The sequence below is a fragment of the Vipera berus genome (genome assembly GCF_964194415.1).
Source record: "Vipera berus genome assembly, chromosome: Z".
Lineage (NCBI taxonomy): Eukaryota > Metazoa > Chordata > Lepidosauria > Squamata > Viperidae > Vipera > Vipera berus.
The window spans coordinates 82,261,248-82,281,265 of NC_138205.1; the positions used below are offsets into that span (position 1 = coordinate 82,261,248).

At 42.6% G+C, this 20,018-nt stretch overlaps 1 protein-coding gene across 1 annotated transcript in view; it reads left to right on the forward strand.

Annotated features, from left to right (window-relative positions):
- Nucleotides 1-20,018, forward strand: part of TRIM71 (tripartite motif containing 71) — a gene marked incomplete at both ends in the record, with an annotated part of 47,022 nt that overhangs the window by 21,395 nt on the left and 5,609 nt on the right. The window contains one exon of the mRNA XM_081345713.1: nt 9,173-9,340. Within this exon, the coding sequence (XP_081201839.1) occupies nt 9,173-9,340 (168 nt within the window). The remainder of the gene's footprint in view (nt 1-9,172; nt 9,341-20,018) is intronic.

Genomic DNA, 20,018 nt, shown 5'->3' on the forward strand with positions numbered 1-20,018 from the left:
TTTTTTTGCCAAACATCTTTCCTGATTAATATGTTTCACTGAATCGAAGAATCTTTCCATAATCTGAAAATGTTGTTGCATTTTCGCCCCTTCATATTCATTGAGAATTCCTTCCTTCCTTCCTTCCTTCCTTCCTTCCTTCCTTCCTTCCTTCCTTCCTTCCTTTCTTTCTTTCTTTCTTTCTTTCTTTCTTTCTTTCTTTCTTTCTTGATTTTATTTATCATTTTTTGTGTCTCAAGTTCTCATAGTTCTCTTGGCAGAATCCATTTTGTCAAATCTTTTCTTGTCCTCAAACTTATTTTGTAATCTTAGAGTACAGGTTACCATTTCCATGTCCAGTATTTCCTGTAGTTTTTTTCCCATCTGGGTTAAGTCATACTTTCTTCTGTTGTTAAGTTCCATCTTGAAATCTCTCTCCTCTGTCTTGTATTCAGTTATCTGTTTTTTATTTTCTGAGAATTTTTGTGTGGTAAGGTTAAATTGGAGATGTGTTCATTTATATTTTCAAAGTTATTGTTAATTTCCTTGTGGTTTGAGATCATTATTGTTTGGATTAGTTGCAACATAGCATAGATCTCCTTCTGGAAAGTATTTGTTTTTTCTTGGTGTATTCTTTCTACAAATCTCTGGTTTTCCATGATAGATAAAAATCTCTAAGGGGAAATTTCAGGCCCATTCCCCTCATTGGCATCCTTCAGTCTCGAGAGACTATGGTATCGTGCTCTGGAAAGAGGTCCTAAAACAGCATCTCGTGTGGCTAAAAAGGCCAGTTCGAGAGTGGCAGTCCCTTCCACACTGAGGGCAGATACAATCTGTCCCCTGTCCAGCCCCCAGATTTCACTGGTTCCAGGACTGATTCTTTGCCCCAGCCCTGCCACACAAGTGTGTCTTTGAATTGGAGAAGGCCATGCTGTGTCTTTAGCCTCCAAGAGTCCCCTAGCAGACAGAAATTGGCTATAGGGTGCGGAGCCCCACAATCCCTCGTCTGCTGTGCTACTGCGCAAAACCAGAAGCCACAAATGCCATATTTTTCAATAACCTTTATTGAAACAGGGTTAAAGTCTGACAAATTTGGAGTTTTCCATTACAATAAAGAAGGCATTGCTTATACTCTAAAGTTCAATAAATGAAATGGAACTTGTCAGTTAGATGAGTCAAGGTCTGCAGTTAGGGAGAGTTTATAATCTTGCCCCAAAGAAACATAGTATTTCAAATTCTGATAGTAATGTGTCACACACACACACACACACACACACACACACACACACACACACACAATCTGAGCCAGTATAATCTGCAGAACAAATACTGAATTTAAATGGAATGGTCCTTTGAATGAGAATATTTTGAAAAAACTAAACTATTAAGAGTTTATTCCTTTTGTTGGTTCTTCCAGACTTTTATTTACCTTGTACCAGTGGCTGATTGGCATCTTATAAGGTAATTTTGAAGTTAACAATTTCATCATCTTATAGCAAATATATAGTTTGCCATGAAAATTAATAGGCTCTTAGCCGAAAACTGAACTTAAAATAAAGCCATTTAACTTTTATCAGCCAATAAACTAAAGGGCAAGCCATTGTTCTACTCTTAAGTAAATAAATACTGTATCTCAGATCATTGCAGCAATTTCAGTGTCAGAATTATTAAATAGTTGTGTAGTGTTGATGAAAAAGCCTTTGTAATTGTAAATGTGAGCTAGAATCCTTTAAATCTGAAATTGATTATTCACCCCTAGCACACCCATAACCCTTTTGAGTATGGTATAGATCAAGTGAAATGAAAGGAATAAATTCAATTCAGTAAATCAATTCAAAGTTTATTTTGATCAAAGACACTATTAAACAAAACAATCAACACTATAAGTACAAGAGAAAGGAAGGTCAGATATGAAGCACAAGCTAAAAAGTTAGAATATTGTTATTGCTACTATAGCTATTAATATAAACTGGATCTCAAGCTAGAATCAAAGTGTTATTTGTCTTAGTTAATATTACAACACAAATCCAAGAAATTAAGACAGAAATAGGCAAAAAGTAAAGTCTCTATCCATATTTAGAGTTGTGGAGATGTTAGTTGAATTTTTATCGCTGGCAGCATTACAAAATTTGGCAATATCCAGGGAGGCAAAGTCTATTTCAATCAAAAGATGATTTGTAAATAGAATTATCATAAAGATTTGGATAATTCACTAGAAAAGGGAAAATAAAATGGATTCCAATACCCCTATTTAAAAAAGAATATCAGGCAATAGATTCTGTAGTGCCATGAGTCCATGCAATTATATAAAATGTCCAAAATATTACACATTTTTATCACTTATTCTCATGTTTTATGTTCCATTTGAAATCCATATTTGGAAGTGTTATTAACTATTCATAATCTATTTGTTTTGTCATCTTAATCACAGCAGAACAATCAAGCCCTTTCTTATCTTCATATGTGAATAATAAGGCAAAGCAGTACAATTAAGCCATAAGTCTCCATTGGCTTCCCAATGAATCCCAGCTTTTTTGTGTGGGATGTTGTTTTGTTTTTGCATTGCAGCTTTCAATGGAAACTGCATCCACATTCCATTGCTTTTGTTAATTGTGCCTGGTACTTAAAACATTTGTAAAGGGGAGGCAAATAGGTGGGGCATATTGGGGACAGTGTGGGGGAGGGTAACTGGTTTAGGAATTGTCTATTCAGGTCAGAGTTTAACTCTCGTGGCCATTCATCAGATGTTGGTTGATTGCTATGCAATCCTTGGAGACATTTTACTTACCCATCCCCCTCCTCGCTCTTTGAAAGCAGATAGGCCAAAAAGGGAGTAAGACATTTGAACATTTTTGTTTTTGTTTTACTGTGCACTGTAAAGTCCTATCCTAGAGCAATCAACTTTATAGCCTTTCTGTGTTACTCCTTTGCCTGCTGTGGCTATAAAAGACGAATAGCCCCATGTGATATACCTTACAGCTTTGGAAAATGTAGCAGGTTCCTGTAGATAGAGTTTTGCTTGTTTGTGTGAATGCACATGAGTAATTCAAAAAACATTTCCTCCTGTCTGAGGAAATGAGCATTAATGCAAGTCTTGAATGAGAATAGCTTTAGCATTCGCAAATAATTCTTAGCACAAATATGCGCTACTTCTTTGTCATTAACTCCTGTTCCTGCTTCTGTTAATGATCTTAAGAAATCTTCCTAAGTTTGGTCTGAAATACTTTTTTAAAAAAGTATTTTATTGGTTTTCTATCATTACAATTTATTTGTGCTGAATAAACAATGTGTTGGTCTGGGTGATTTTTGTCTAGTCATAAAGATTAAGTTCTTACTCTATATTCTGCTTTTCCAACCATTGATAAAATAAGTTCCATGTTTGAAAGTATACTGTATCTTCTTTTCCTTTGATTCTCAGTGTGAGTCTGTCCATTTCCACACAGTCCAATATTTTCTTAATTATCGCTTCCTCCAATGGTGTTGTCTCATTTTTCCAGTGTTGTGCAAATACAACTCTCACTGAATTTAATATATATAATGTTAAATATACATTTTGTTTATCAAACTTTTCTGGCATTATGCCTGAAATACTTAAAAAACATCATCAGGAAATCTGAAATGCTATTCTATTTTATGTATTTTCTATAATAATGAAAATTCTAAATAAACATTTTAGTATAATTCCAGATCATTCCCAATATTTGCATTTCAGGATTTGAACCTTTGGTCTCCATTTCTGTGTCAAGTTTCGCTTTTTTTCAAACACTAGTAAATAAGTAGACATTGGCTAGATGGGGCCGATATCATCTGGGGTCAGGTTTAGGAATGTTCCATGAATGACCTGCAAAGTGGAGCTTTTAATTAAAACCAGCCTTTAAGCAAATAAGTGGGCTTCATGCATGTAGCAGTTCTTGTTTTTGTGCTATCTCCCTATTATAATGTAACTAGTATGTCTTTTTCCCCCACTGTCCCTAGAAATGTCATTCTTTTGCATTCCAAACAGTTTGTATCCTAGTAACAGTATGGGGACATCTAATACAAACAGGTTTCTCGTGCAATCTTGTCTACAGCCATAGAATTCCTGCTACAGGCTATCCTTGACTTACAACCATTCATATAGTGACTGCTCATAGTTACGACACTGGAAAAACTGACAATGGTTGTTTATCATACTTACGACTGTTGCAGCATCTCCACTGTCATATGATCAAAATTCAGAGGCTTGGCAACTGATTCATATTTATGACAGTTGCAATCTCCCAAGGTCATACCGTCACCTTTTGAGATTTTCTGACAAGCAAAGTCAATGGGAAAGCCAGATACACTTTACAACTTTGTTACTAACTTAACAACTGCAGTGATTAATTTATCAACTGTGGCAAGAAAAGTCGTGAAATGGGACAAAACTCACTTAACAACTGTCTCGCTTAGCAACAGAAATTTTGACACAATTGTGGCTGTAACTCGAGTACTACTTGTAGGGGTTACGTGTTTAAATAATTACCTTATTTAACCTCCATGTCCAAATATGACTAGCCAAATTCTATCATCTATTGAAATAGACACATACATACATACATACATACATACAGTAATATACTACATTAGAGATAATTGGACAACTTCACTTTGGGTAAGTTTAATATGTCATATCTAATTATCAACTTATTTTTTGTGAATAACAACAACAACAAAGTTTGGCCAGGACATAGAAAAGTAGCACATTGCTTCTGAGAGTGTAAATTCACTTTCGAATCAGAATCTTCCATTATTTTCTTAAAACTTCCTTGCAAAATTTGAATAACCTTGGAGTACTCTATAATGCAAAATTAGTTTTCTGCTGGAAACATTTTATATTGTGCATAGAACCTGGCATGCTCATCTCTGCAACAAATGGAAATAAAGGTACAATTCAGTTAGCAATTGACACAGCACATTTTCAATAATAAATAAATATCCACTGTTGTAATTTATTTGATAATAATAATAAAGTTGGAAGGGACCTTGGAGGTCATCTAGTCCAACCCCCTGCTCAGGCAGGAAACCTTATACCATTTCAGGCAAATGGCTGTCCAGTCTCTTCTTAAAAACCTCCAGTGTTGGAGCATTCACCACCTCTGGAGGCAGGTTGTTCCACTGGTTAATTGTTCTAACTGTCAGGAAGTTTCTCCTTAGTTCTAGGTTGCTTCTCTCCTTGACTAGTTTCCATCCGTTGCTTCTTGTCCTGCTTTCAGGTGCTTTGGAGAATAGCTTGACTCCCTCTTCTTTGTGGTAGCCCTTGAGATATTGGAACACTGCTATCATGTCCTCCCTCGTCCTTCTCTTCATTAGACTACACATACCCAATTCCAGCAACCGTTCCCTATATGTTTTAGCCTCCAGCCCCCTAATTATCTTTGTTGCTCTTCTCTGTACCCTTTCTAGAGTCTCGACATCGATTTTACATCGTGGTGACCAAAACTGGATGCAGTATTCCAGGTGTGGCCTTACCAAAGCATTGTAAAGTGGTATTAGTACTTCACTTGATCTTGATTCTATCCCTCTGTTAATGCAGCCTAGCACTGTGTTGGCCTTTTTGGCAGCTGCAGCACACTGCTGGCTCATATTGAAGTGATTGTCTACTAAGACTCCGAGATCTCTCTCACAGTTACTACTATCGAGCAAGGTACCACCTATACTGTACCTATGCATTTGATTTTTCCTGCCAAAATGTAGAACCTTACTTTTTTCACCATTGAATTTCATTTTGTTAGTGCCCAGTGTTCGAGTCTCTCCAGATCCTTCTGTATCTTAAGCCTATCTTCGGGAGTATTGGCTATTCCTGCCAGCTTGGTGTCATCCTGCCAGCTTGGTGTCATCATAAACCATGATTAGGTGAACTGGAAATTGAGAGAATGCTGTTAGGCAGAACAAAATACCAGTCAGATTGAATTCCTTTTTGGGAGTGAAAAGCTGCTGTCAGTCTGTGTGTGTAACTGCACATTCTTAGTCAGAGGGACATGGCAAGGAACAGCTGGGAGAAGAAGCGTTGGCAAGCAACAACTGTTTAGTGTTATATGGCAGCAGATAGACAGAATACATTTTTATAGGACAATAGCCAGTATATATTTCATGCTTTTTAATGTAAGAAGTAGTTAAGTAGTATTATTATTACCAGTGTTTTTTTTTTGTAAAAGAAAAAGGTGCCGGAACTCACACATGTCATACAACCCACCTTGCCTACTCTACAAGGTTCCATCCAAAAAAGGTGCCGGAACTCCGTTCTGAGCGTTCTATGAGAAAAAAAGCTCTGATTATTACACAACCATCACCACCACTCCAAAAATGGAAGTATATTGAACAAAGGAAAGAAAAGGGACAATTTTGTTACCTCACACTAGGCAGGTAAAACTGTAAAGACTGGTACCTTGCACAACTTTTAGACTATAATTCCTATCTCATGTCACTGGTGCTGCCCACTGGAAAACCCATATTGACAAAGGACAGTATTGGTAATCCTCTAGATAAGATAGTTTAACTAACAAATGTTCAAAGTTATGACAGACACCCCAAAACTACATATATGGTTCTCTTTCAAAATTACAATGGCTGCATCACCCCTATGGTCATTCGCCCATACAACCGACCATGGAGATGCTGCAGCAGCCCCACCTCTCTTCTCCTGCCACCTTGACACAACCTCAGTGCTTGGGCCTGCTATCGATGCCACCATTTTCAGCTCTTTGACAATTTCTTGAAGAAAATGGAGGCTGCTTTCAGAGCTTTCTACCTAGATCAGCTGCAAACTTCTGCTTCTTGTTGGCTTTGGGAAACCAGACCCTGCATACTAAGGCAGCAGCTTCAGGATGAGTTTCCCAAAAGCTTTCCCTTGCTTTAACCCCCCTTACAAAAAAACCACATTTCTTCAATAAAGAAAACAAAGCTGGAAGGGGAAAGATGTCTTGATCTTTTTCTCTCCCCCCTTCTCCCAAATTAGGTGCTAAAACTAAATTCCCATCTCTGCTTTCTAACCAATATCCCTTTTAAAAACCTTACTTTTACTCCAGGCTGAAGAGTAAAGGAAGGATGCAAGCAAAGAAACTCTTTCTGTAGTTTTTTGACTTTAGCAGCTGCAGAAAAAAATTCATCTCAGAAAGTTTTGCAGCCACATACAGCTAAAAACAGGATAGAAGCTGGCAGCTAGGACTTCATGGGGACAACATGGGGTATCTCAGAGTTGGAAGAGGCCTTGAAGCCCTGAGGAAGGTGAGCTTGCTTGGCACTAGACCTCCCAGGATCTCTCCTGAGGCACCCTGTGCTTCATTTAATGATTCACACATTCAGTTAACGAATGCCCTGGCAAGAGCAGGGATGGCTGGTCATTACTTGAGGCAATTCATTTAATGTTTTTTCCTCACTTCGACCCTAAAAGGCAGGCTCCATTACAGTTGTAATTCAAGGACTAACAGTAGAGAACACTACTAAAAAGAGTATCAACCAGTTTAAAGATGAAAAAGACAATCCAAAGATTATCTTAACATCAACATCTGTTAGCACAAGATCCTCAAACTAGTGAAAGGAAAGAATGGCTCTTCATTTCATTAATGATTCTTCTGGCAACATAGTGTTTGGGTAGAAATTTTTTCAATTGTAAGCTTAATCTTACTTGTTAAAAACTAAAAATATTATTTTGCATATCAATTCTGTATTCTATAATAAAAAAATGACTTGTTTGGCATTAGGTAGTTCCTACTGCTACCAAGCCATTTTTTAAACTATAGTCAGCTGAACTAGAGGCTTTCTTTAATGATCTGTTAATTGGTTTGATTACTTTTTCCTCTCTTTTGTGGTTTGTGTGCACTGATGACTCCCACATTGTATTCCTGTGGAAAGTAGCATCTGGATCTGCATGACAGCACTGCTCTCTGGCCTTTGACCTAGCTTTGCTTCTGGCATTAACTGTTTCAGAGGGTTAATAGTAGGTTTTAGCTTGAAGCAGACTTCTTGCTCCTATTGACGCCATTTTCTTTGTGGGTTGCTGGCCCCTTTAAGCCAAAGGTGGGGGGGGGGGCGATGCTTCTAACCACCACAACAACTGTGATATTAACATGACTCCATAGGTGGCCTGCATGATCTTTCTGTGCTTTTAGGATTTTTTCTGTGTAGGATTTTTTTTAATGAGCACACTATTTATTTTGGGAATAAAATGCAACCAGATAGAAAATAAAGGGATGTGGCTGTGCTCTGCTAAAGCACAAATGTTGAATTTTACGGGATCCCAGGTAATAGCAACACTGATAGTTATTTTTGACTCTACAGATTCATTGTCTTCATTTTAAAAAAAAGTTTTAGTTTATGGATACCCAACTTTTGTCATGTGGATTTTAATGTGTGCGTGATTAATAGTTGAATTGCCCAATATTCTGACAGTAGGCTTGGATATACAAACTGCATATTCCATTTTGTTTGAAAGGCACACTAACGATTTTGGAAGTGACATTCAAACATAGTTTTATTAATGTTGAAACTCATTATTTTTGTTGATGGATTGTTATGTTTATATGAGTTGTTAAATTGGAACATTTGAATATCATGGTTATTTTTACAGAATAACGAAGGAGGATATGCCAAGAAAATAGAAACAATGAATGCTAGTATTTTACATAATTATAGAACACAATTATAGTATTACATTTCTTGTAATTTGAACTATTTGTGTTCTACAGAGGTAAACATATAAAACTGTTGTGGAGTAGTAAAAGATGGTATAAATACTGAGTTTTTTCTTAATACCTAAATGAGAAGCACTCTCAGCTCTCTGTTGCTTCCCTCTGCTGGATAAAATGTGAAAAGAGCTTTGTTATTTGCTGATGAATAAATCAGGTAATCCCTTGACACAATATTTTGGCAAAGTTCACTGGAGTCTGTTTGAGGGTTATTAACTAAAACATTTTATCTAAATAAATAGTAAATTAAGAGCTTAACTGGAAGGAATTATATAAATCTAATGGCACTTCAAAGTATATAATTTATAAAAAAATATAAACAAAAGAAAAAAGTTGTTCTCATACCTTGAATTAAAACAATAAGTAACTTCTGCTGTCCCCTCTGCAGTGTACTTTACAGATTGCCCAGTTAGGAAACAGCTTTTAAAACAAATATATCTTAAATCCTCTGTTGACATGCATATTATTCAATACTCTGTCTGTCTCAGGTGCTGCATTTCTACTGTGATGCTTGTTCTGTTCCCATTTGTCGGGAATGCACCATGGGACGCCATGTCGGCCATAGCTTTATCTACCTCCAAGAAGCTTTGCAAGACTCCAGAACCCTTACTATTCAGCTGCTAGCAGATGCACAACAGGGCCGCCAAGCTATTCAGGTAAATATGTAGCTTAACTAGGGACTGATATTTTTTGAAGTCTCTCAGTCTATTGTGGGACAATCATCATTGATAGGCTAACCATTGTTTCTCAATCTCAGCAATGGGTGGACTTCAGCTCTGGCTGGGGAATTCTGGAAGTCGAGTCAATATAGCTTAAGTTGATATATTGAGCTAAACACTGAGCTAAACTACTAGATTTGCTATAAAACATTTCTGTATACATTCTGCAATGCCCTTCTCTCTTGAATGATATAGAAATGTGTCACGTTGTGTGACACCTGGATTCATGAATATAGGTTTTAAATCTACTTCAGAGGTGTTAATGAAATATATGTAAATACATTATTGTTTTTAAAATCTGCCATTCTATTGTGTCCTTTTTTCCTTAAAAGAAGGGGAAAAACAGAAAAAAATCAAAGAAAAAAAATCCAAATATAGAAATGTGTGTGTGCGTGCGAGAGGGGGGAGGCAGAGAAACAGAATTTAGGGTGAGGATCACTCTGGAACAAGCCATTATAAAGTAGCAACTGGGGTTATGTCCTTTTACAATTTCTGTGGAAAGACTCCTAACGTTAAATTTTGGTAGTTAAGTATCTAAAACTTATTTTTCCTTAGGCTTAAGTTGATATATTGAGCTAAAGCTTAAGTTGATATATTGAGCTAAACACTGAGCTAAACTACTAGATTTGCTATAAAACATTTCTGTATACATTCTGCAATGCCCTTCTCTCTTGAATGATATAGAAATGTGTCACGTTGTGTGACACCTGGATTCATGAATATAGGTTTTAAATCTACTTCAGAGGTGTTAATGAAATATATGTAAATACATTATTGTTTTTAAAATCTGCCATTCTATTGTGTCCTTTTTTCCTTAAAAGAAGGGGAAAAACAGAAAAAAATCAAAGAAAAAAAATCCAAATATAGAAATGTGTGTGTGCGTGCGAGAGGGGGGAGGCAGAGAAACAGAATTTAGGGTGAGGATCACTCTGGAACAAGCCATTATAAAGTAGCAACTGGGGTTATGTCCTTTTACAATTTCTGTGGAAAGACTCCTAACGTTAAATTTTGGTAGTTAAGTATCTAAAACTTATTTTTCCTTAGGCTGTTTCAAGATTTTACCCCAATGCATCATTTAAAGCTATCTTAAGGTCTACATGTACATATAAGCATATATATTTGCTTTTGAGAGTCTTTGGACATTTGGTCACAGTTAGACTGATCTTTCTGTCTTTCTATAAAATGAGGGAGATATTTAAAATTTCAGTTTTGGTTCTTCATTACACAAATGTTATCAAGCTGCTTTGTTTGGTTTTTATCATCCTATAATCTAAGATTTCATAAGTTCTCTGAAAACTTTACATAAGCCACTCTCATTGCTGGGTCAGTTAAATTAAATTGGTACTTCTGGCTAAAGGGAAAAAGTATTACTAGAAAGTGGTTTCTTAAAAGCTTTGATCTAATAGCATCAGTGACTCAATAATTGGTGCATGATAACCATTTCCAAAAATACAACTTGTTTTTAATATTCACAAGGTGGCAGATGTTTATCTTTGGACAAGCATTTTCTGAGATGCCATTAAACCAGTTAAGCAAGTCCAGCTCATCTCAAAATCAAATTTTGTTAGGAGAGTCTTTTGCTAAGCTTGTGGGTCTTTTTCCTGGTCTGGAATGTCACAGAAGCATTACTTCTTGGATTGTTGGCATTCTGTCAGGTTTTAAATACTTTACCCTACATCTTTCTGAAAAATCCTCAGCTAGCAGATTGATTTTTGAAAGATGTTACAAATTTGGATCGTGCATCCAAGTCTTTTTTTTTTTAAAAAAAAACCTTTCTGAAGATTTTAAGACATAAAAAAACTTTTAAGAAAAAAAGATATCAGAAAGATAAAAAAGAAAGAGCTTACTTGCCATAGAAGTAAACTATTATTTTTAAAAAATTAAGGCTGCTAGTAAATTTTTCTTTGTTTAAATTTTTGTTGTTGGTAAAATAATACATAAATGGCTTTGTACAAGAAAATAGCATGTAGCATCATCTTTATTTACAGGAAATCCTCTGTGCTCAATACGGTACTCCAGTATTGGTGCTTCTTTTATGTTTGAGTCTTGTCTACCTAGAAAAAATGTGACAATAAGTACGTCTGTGACAGAAGATGAATTAAAAAAAAGTAGGCAGCAGGGAACAACCTCACTAGCTTATAAACAGGTTAAAAGACAGCTGAGTCTTCTAGGATTCCTAGACTTATATATGCAATCTTTCCTCCTTTCTGATTGAATGAATATTTGAGAGCAAATGAATTATTGGCTTCCTATTGCCAGAAAACCATGCATTTGGACCAAACCCAACTCCAGGTAATCATCCTTTAACCATTCATTCAGGAACCCTGAGCAAGTGGTAATGTGATCTGATCCACTTCAGTGTCGCTCTTTCTCCACCCCACTGTCAATGATTTTGATACCAATTAGGATTGTTAGGTGAGGACCATCTATACCTAATTAGGTAACTGGCAGAGACAAAACAGGTGTTTTAACGGCAACAATAAATCAGAAATCTGTTTATGCCTGGTATGAGCAATACAAAGAAAGGCAGAAATTCATGTAGAAGATCTTGACCTTTTATTATAAAAGCCTACCTGGTCGCTGAATGGTAGTAAAAGAATAAGAGTGGTTGCCTGGATGCCAGTTGCCCTATCTTTTGGAAGTGGAAGAATAAATTTAGCTTGGGCCCACAATAAAATGTGTGTTGCTTATACTGATGGACAAGAGATATTACATGAACATTACGAAATTCCTGTTTTTGTAAGACAACTTTACAAAGTAGTATAATCTGAAATCTGGAGATATCCTCCAGGACTTATTGCTTCCATTGCTGATGATCTCTCCTTCCCACCCCTGCATCTTATCCATGTCTTACAGCAGACATGTCAAACTCGTGACGTCACGTGATGTCGAGCAACATATCAGGACAGTTTTGCCATTGCCGGCAGTGGAGTGGGCGTGGCTTCCAGATGACGTGTCTGGCCCACAGGCCGGCAGTTTGACACCCTTGTCTTACAGCTACCATAATGCAAACAGATGTGTTGCTATCCCAGTAAATCATTCTTTTAGAAAACTCATCCACAATAGAAGCCCAAAAGTGTGTTATGTATTGAATGAGTGTGTGTGTGTGTGTGTGTGTGTGTGTGTGTGTGTGTGTTTGTGTATCTCCCTGCTAAAGTGAAACTAACTTAACTCCAACTGCCTGTAAAGCTAAAATGAAACTAACCTTTAGATGACCCTGACTGTTAACTCCAACTGTTTTGGAGGGAAACTTTGAACATTCATATTTGGGCAGGTTTTTCAAGTATTGTGATTGGTTAAGGCCCTGTGGGCTCAGAGTATAAATTACAGGCAATTGCCTGCAGTTCTCCAGTTCTAGTTTGAGTCAATAAATAAAGTTGTAATTATGCTGGTCTACTGAAGCCCACTGCTCAATAAGTGTGTTTTCTTTGAACCCATTTCTCAGTCACAGCAAGGACATTTAAAGTGCAGGTTTTACCTGCATTAGGCAAAGGGAACTCTCTGTTAAGCAGTTTAGGGTAATGGAGGAAAAGGGAGAAACACTACCATATCCATGTTAACCATGTTTTGTTCATAAATCTTAAGATTTCAATGGAAAATATGTTAAAGCACAACCTTTGGTCTTTTTCAGCAGTGATGTTAATAGTCTTAAAAATCCTGAGCTATGTAATGTATGCTTAAGAATGTGTATTTCTTTCTGTCATAAGCCTGATTCTTTTGGGGATACATTAGGCTAAATGGGAATGATACTGACCCATAACTTCCTGTTATTTTTAGGTTATTATTGGTATATTCATGGAAATCATTTGACATTGTGGTGGAAAGAACATGTATTTTTACTCTCCTCTTAATTACCGTATATACTTGAGTATAAGCCGACTCGAATATAAGCCGAGACCCTTAATTTTACCCCCCAAAAGTGGGAAAAGTTGGTGACTCGAGTATAAGCCGAGGCTGGGAAATGCAGCAGCTCACCTTATGCTCCTCTCCAGAGATCTTCCCTCAGCAGCGGCCGGCAAAGTAGCTCGCATGCAAAACAAGCCCGGCAGAGGAGCCGGAGCGGCGAGCAGAGGCGCCCGGCCCAGATCCTGCAAGGCCCGGCCGAGACACGCCCCCAGCAGCGGAGCTGCTCCGGCTCCTCTGCCGAGCTTGTTTTGCATGTGAGCTACTTTGCCTGACGCTGAGAAGACCCGCTTGGGCACTCGGGTTGGTGTCAGTCTCCGCAGGCCCTTCTCGTTTCCAGGAACGTCAAGCACGCTTGGCTCCCCACCCCCACGGCAGGGCAGGGCAGGGCAGAGACTTGCTCGCCCTTCTGACGGCCCTGAAGAGAAACGAAGGGCTTGCAAACTCCCCGCGAGAAGCTGGGCGAAGCGCGCGGCTGGGTGAGTGTGTGCCTGCGCGCGTATTTACGAAAGAAACGCTCCGAGAGTTCTTTCTCCGCCCCCTTGGGGGGAACTCTAGCGACTGCTGTAGCCGCGCTTCTCTTCTCGGCTCCGAAAATAGGGATTTCTACTCTCTCTCTCTCTCTCTCTCTCCCCTCCCCACCCCGCATTTTCCTGCCTCTTCGATTGCGACAATAAAAGGGCGAAGGGTGCGCTGGTTTCTTCCTCCTTCCTCCCCCCCTCCCCTCCCCTCCCCGATTGTCAGGTGAGGCAGCTGGAGGTCTGGCCGGGAGATTGTAGCCGTTTTGAAACGCCGCGTCTTGAAACGCCCGATCAGCTGATTTTCGGGTGGAAGAGCCGCGGCTTGAATCTGTTTGTATCTGCCTGAATTAGACCGAAACGGCCTGAATTTGACCAGAGTTGCTTTGTAATGGCTGGAGGAACTGCAGAGGAGGTCTTGCCGGGAGATTGTGGCCGTTTTGAAACGCCGCGGCTTGAAACGCCCGATCAGCTGATTTTCGGGGCGGAAAGAGCCACGGCTTGAATCTGCTTGTATTTGTTTGAACTTAACCAGAAACGGCTCGTAATGGCTGGAGGAACTGCGGAGGGAGTGAATGCTCCAGCCTGGAATATTTGGAAAGGCTGGGGGAACCGGATGAACTGCAGCTTAAGCGACTGTTGCCGGAGGAGCCATGGCTTGAAACGCCCCAGTTTTGGGGCAGCGTTTGCTTGTTCCGGGTAGAAAAAACGCTGTCGACCCCGGCATCTTTTGCGGGGAGGGGTGAGGTGGGGTGGGGTGGGGTGGAGGAAGCAGTTTGCGAAGCAGCCGAAATGGGGGTGTCAAGCCCTACGGGGACCAGGGGAGCACTTCCAACAATGCCCGCGCAGCACCGAAGGCCCATTGGCGCCCGCACCCCCCAACTGTTCGGCGGGCAAACGCCAGACCCGCTGCCGCACTTACAGCTGATCGGCGGCCGGAGGAGATTGCGAGCGGCTGCGGAGGTTCCGCGCCGGCACAAACAGCTAATCGGCGGCTGAAGGAGACTGCGAGCGGCTGCAGAGGTTCCGCGGCCACATCAACAGCTGATCGGCGGCCGGAGGAGATTGTGGACGGGCGCAGAGGGTCCGCGTCAGCACAGACAGCTGATCGGCGGCTGAAGGAGACTGCGAGCGGCTGCGGAGGTTCCGCGCCGGCACAAACAGCTAAGGGGCAGCCGGGGACGTCTACCGGTGGTCACGCAGCGCGATCAACTGAGCGGCAGCTAGAAACAGCCGCCGACGGTCGCACGGGCCTCACGGGACTTTTCGGGTCTGATGGCGGCTTGGAGAGTGTGGGTGGCTGCTTCGCAGACCTGGCGGTTGTAGCGGCATGCAAGGTCTGCGAAGCAGCCACCCACACTCTCCAAGCCGCCATCGGACCCGAAAAGTCCCGTGAGGCCCGTGCGACCGTCGGCGGCTGTTTCTAGCTGCCGCTCAGTTGATCGCGCTGCGTGACCACCGGTAGACGTCCCCGGCTGCCCCTTAGCTGTTTGTGCCGGCGCGGAACCTCCGCAGCCGCTCGCAGTCTCCTTCAGCCGCCGATCAGCTGTCTGTGCTGACGCGGACCCTCTGCGCCCGTCCACAATCTCCTCCGGCCGCCGATCAGCTGTAAGTGCAGCAGCGGGTCTGGCGTTCGCCCGCCGAACAGTTGGGGGGTGCGGGTGCCAATGGGCCTTCGGTGCTGCGCGGGCATTGTTGGAAGTGCTCCCCTGGTCCCCGTAGGGCTTGACACCCCCATTTCGGCTGCTTCGCAAACTGCTTCCTCCACCCCACCCCACCCCACCTCACCCCTCCCCGCAAAAGATGCCGGGGTCGACAGCGTTTTTTCTACCCGGAACAAGCAAACACGCAGGCAACCCTGCACTATTCAGCTCAGTGAAGTCACGCTTGAAACGGCTTGAAATGCCCGATCAGCTGATTTTCGGGGCGGAAAGCATGCGGTGTTGTTGTTTTTTTCCTCCCCCCGAAAGTGAACGGCAGCTTTCCGTACTAGTGTATTTGTACTGCCGCGAGTGACAACTGACAAAGCTTGCCGGTGTGATCTTGATTTTGGAACTGATGAAGTCTGTTAACTAATTGATTGGCACTCCGGTCGCTCATCGCCGTGAAACTAGACCTTGTTTTTGGGTTTTTTTTTTGTACTTTGGGCTGATCAAATGGAATAAATGGAATAAATAAAAACACTGGCATGTCAAGACACCAGCACAAAGACCAAGGTACAAGCAGCTCTCCTTCAGTCATTATTGAAACATTTGATCAGCCCAACTTCTTCTTATTATTATTATTATTAAATCTGTTTTTTAACCAAGCGTGACTTCACTGAGCTGAATAGTGCAGGGTTGCCTGCGTGTTTGCTTGTTCCGGGTAGAAAAAACGCTGTCGACCCCGGCATCTTTTGCGGGGAGGGGTGAGGTGGGGTGGGGTGGGGTGGAGGAAGCAGTTTGCGAAGCAGCCGAAATGGGGGTATATAGAGGATGGGAGGTTCCCACCGAGAGAGCCAGCAGAGTTGTTGTCGAAGCGCGTCACACGCCTTTCCAACCACCAGAGAAGGGAGGAATAAGAAAGAAACACACACACACACACACACCAGGAAATCGAGGAGCTTGCGTAAGATCTGAAGGAGACACGATCGTGGGAAAGGCACCGAGCGTGCCGTGGAAAAAAAAGAAAGGGTGGACTTGGGCTCGGCTGGTTTCGCAACGGGAAATGGGAAATCCCCGCAAAAGATGCCGGGGTCGACAGCGTTTTTTCTACCCGGAACAAGCAAACGCTGCCCCAAAACTGGGGCGTTTCAAGCCATGGCTCCTCCGGCAACAGTCGCTTAAGCTGCAGTTCATCCGGTTCCCCCAGCCTTTCCAAATATTCCAGGCTGGAGCATTCACTCCCTCCGCAGTTCCTCCAGCCATTACGAGCCGTTTCTGGTTAAGTTCAAACAAATACAAGCAGATTCAAGCCGTGGCTCTTTCCGCCCCGAAAATCAGCTGATCGGGCGTTTCAAGCCGCGGCGTTTCAAAACGGCCACAATCTCCCGGCAAGACCTCCTCTGCAGTTCCTCCAGCCATTACAAAGCAACTCTGGTCAAATTCAGGCCGTTTCGGTCTAATTCAGGCAGATGCAAACAGATTCAAGCCGCGGCTCTTCCACCCGAAAATCAGCTGATCGGGCGTTTCAAGACGCGGCGTTTCAAAACGGCTACAATCTCCCGGCCAGACCTCCAGCTGCCTCACCTGACAATCGGGGAGGGGAGGGGAGGGGAGGGGGGGAGGAAGGAGGAAGAAACCAGCGCACCCTTCGCCCTTTTATTGTCGCAATCGAAGAGGCAGGAGAATGCGGGGTGGGGAGGGGAGAGAGAGAGAGAGAGAGAGTAGAAATCCCTATTTTCGGAGCCGAGAAGAGAAGCGCGGCTACAGCAGTCGCTAGAGTTCCCCCCAAGGGGGCGGAGAAAGAAGAAGTCTCGGAGCGTTTCTTTCGTAAATACGCGCGCAGGCACACACTCGCCCAGCCGCGCGCTTCGCCCAGCTTCTCGCGGGGAGTTTGCAAGCCCTTCGTTTCTCTTCAGGGCCGTCAGAAGGGCGAGCAAGTCTCTGCCCTGCCCTGCCGTGGGGGTGGGGAGCCAAGCGCGCTTGACGTTCCTGGAAACGAGAAGGGCCTGCGGAGACTGACACCAACCCGAGTGCCCAAGCGGGTCTTCTCAGCGTCAGGCAAAGTAGCTCACATGCAAAACAAGCCCGGCAGAGGAGCCGGAGCAGCTCCGCTGCTGGGGGCGTGTCTCGGCCGGGCCTTGCAGGATCTGGGCCGGGCGCCTCTGCTCGCCGCTCCGGCTCCTCTGCCGGGCTTGTTTCGCATGTGATTCCGGGCCAGGTGCTGCTGAGGGCGAGCAGAGGCGCCCGGGCCGGATCCTGCAAGGCCCCGGCCGAGACGCGACCCCAGCAGCGTCAGGCAAAGTAGCTCACATGCAAAACAAGCCCGGCAGAGGAGCCGGAGCAGCTCTGCTGCTGGGGGCGTGTCTCGGCCGGGCCTTGCAGGATCTGGGCCGGGCGCCTCTGCTCGCCGCTCCGGCTCCTCTGCCGGGCTTGTTTCGCATGTGATTCCAGGCCAGGTGCTGCTGAGGGCGAGCAGAGGCGCCCGGGCCGGATCCTGCAAGGCCCCGGCCGAGACGCGACCCCAGCAGCGTCAGGCAAAGTAGCTCACATGCAAAACAAGCCCGGCAGAGGAGCCGGAGCAGCTCTGCTGCTGGGGGCGTGTCTCGGCCGGGCCTTGCAGGATCTGGGCCGGGCGCCTCTGCTCGCCGCTCCGGCTCCTCTGCCGGGCTTGTTTCGCATGTGATTCCAGGCCAGGTGCTGCTGAGGGCGAGCAGAGGCGCCCGGGCCGGATCCTGCAAGGCCCCGGCCGAGACGCGACCCCAGCAGCGTCAGGCAAAGTAGCTCACATGCAAAACAAGCCCGGCAGAGGAGCCGGAGCAGCTCCGCTGCTGGGGGCGTGTCTCGGCCGGGCCTTGCAGGATCTGGGCCGGGCGCCTCTGCTCGCCGCTCCGGCTCCTCTGCCGGGCTTGTTTCGCATGTGATTCCGGGCCAGGTGCTGCTGAGGGCGAGCAGAGGCGCCCGGGCGACCCCAGCAGCATCAGGCAAAGTAGCTCGGCCGCGCGCAAGTCCTCGGTAAGTTCTTTTTTTTTTTGTTGACTGGAGTATAAGCCGAAGTGGATTTTTTCAGCCCAAAAAGTGGGCTGAAAAATTCGGCTTATACTCAAGTATATACGGTAATAAATTATGCACTTTCACAAGTGTATTAACGGATGGTTGTTTACTAAAATATTAAAAGCATTTTCTTCATGATGGTTTTCAGTTATTGCAGGGCAAAATGCCTGTGGGTGTATTCATACAGTCCAAAAACATGTTTTTTAGTTGATAAGATGTAGCAATGCTAGAAAGAATGAAATTATTTTGAAACGTTTTCAACATGTGCTGATCATGTTTAAATGAAATCATCAATGATATTATTGAATGTATTAAGAAATTGGGAAGACTGAATTTGGATTCATGACGTTTCTACTTTAAGTCTTGCTGCCACTGAAAGGTGGTACAGAAGAGAAAGAACAAACAGAAATTAAGAGCAGAGAACTGCAAGGCATATTGAAGGGGAACACACTCAAAATCCTGAATGGCTGGATTTAATCTACTGTAAAGTGTCCTGCTGGGATGCAGGCAGAGGCTGGTCCATGCTATTATGTTGAGTACAGATATTTCCAGTAGTTCACTGAATTGAATGAGGTAGGCTGATGGGGATATGACTTGATAGGCAAGTACAAGGCTTCTCTTTTTCACAAAACTTGATGTGGTAACTATACATAGTGTGAATGGATTAAAAGAAGCAAGGTCTAATATATGCAGGGGGGGTTTTCTATTAAAAAAAAAGGTGCCGGAACTCTCATCTTGTTAATCTTTTATTTATATAATTTTATTTATATATTTATATAATTAAACAATTATATATTCAATTCTTAACATACATTTAATTTTTTTATCCCATTTATATCCCGCCCTTCTCCGAAGACTCAGGGCGGCTTACAAGCTTAGCAATAGCCTTCATTCTATGTATATGCCTGCTTATTAGGGCTTTCGCCCCCCCTCAGCAGCATTTTTACAAAATCAGCTTATTGCCCCCAACAATCTGGGTCCTCATTTTACCTACCTCGGAAGGATGGAAGGCTGAGTCAACCTTGAGCCTGGTGGGACTCGAACCTGCACTAATTGCAGGCAGCTGGTGTTACTTAAGGAGGCATTAAGGTGTTACTTAAGGAGGCATTAGCCCACTGCTCCACCATGTTTCTCACATATTTATATTTTTGAATCATAAATATTAAATCTTTTTTCTTTCCAATGATCCAAACTAATGCTTTAGAAATATAATTTCCAGTTTTAGCTACAGTAAACAAGCAAATTACACTAAAGCTAAATTTAACTAAAGATACTATATTTCAGAATTAGTAGTCTTTCAGTCACAATCTTATTCCTATTCAATTTGGCTGATTTTAAAATGTGATGTAAAATCATAAGCACATAAAAAGAAAACAGCAGAAACAGCTGCAAATTAACAGTTCTATGCTTAGCAACATTTCCATTTAATCAAAGTCCTTGCTCTTTCCAAATCTATTTCAGGGTTTACTTTCTATATACACAAACAATGGGAAATGAGTT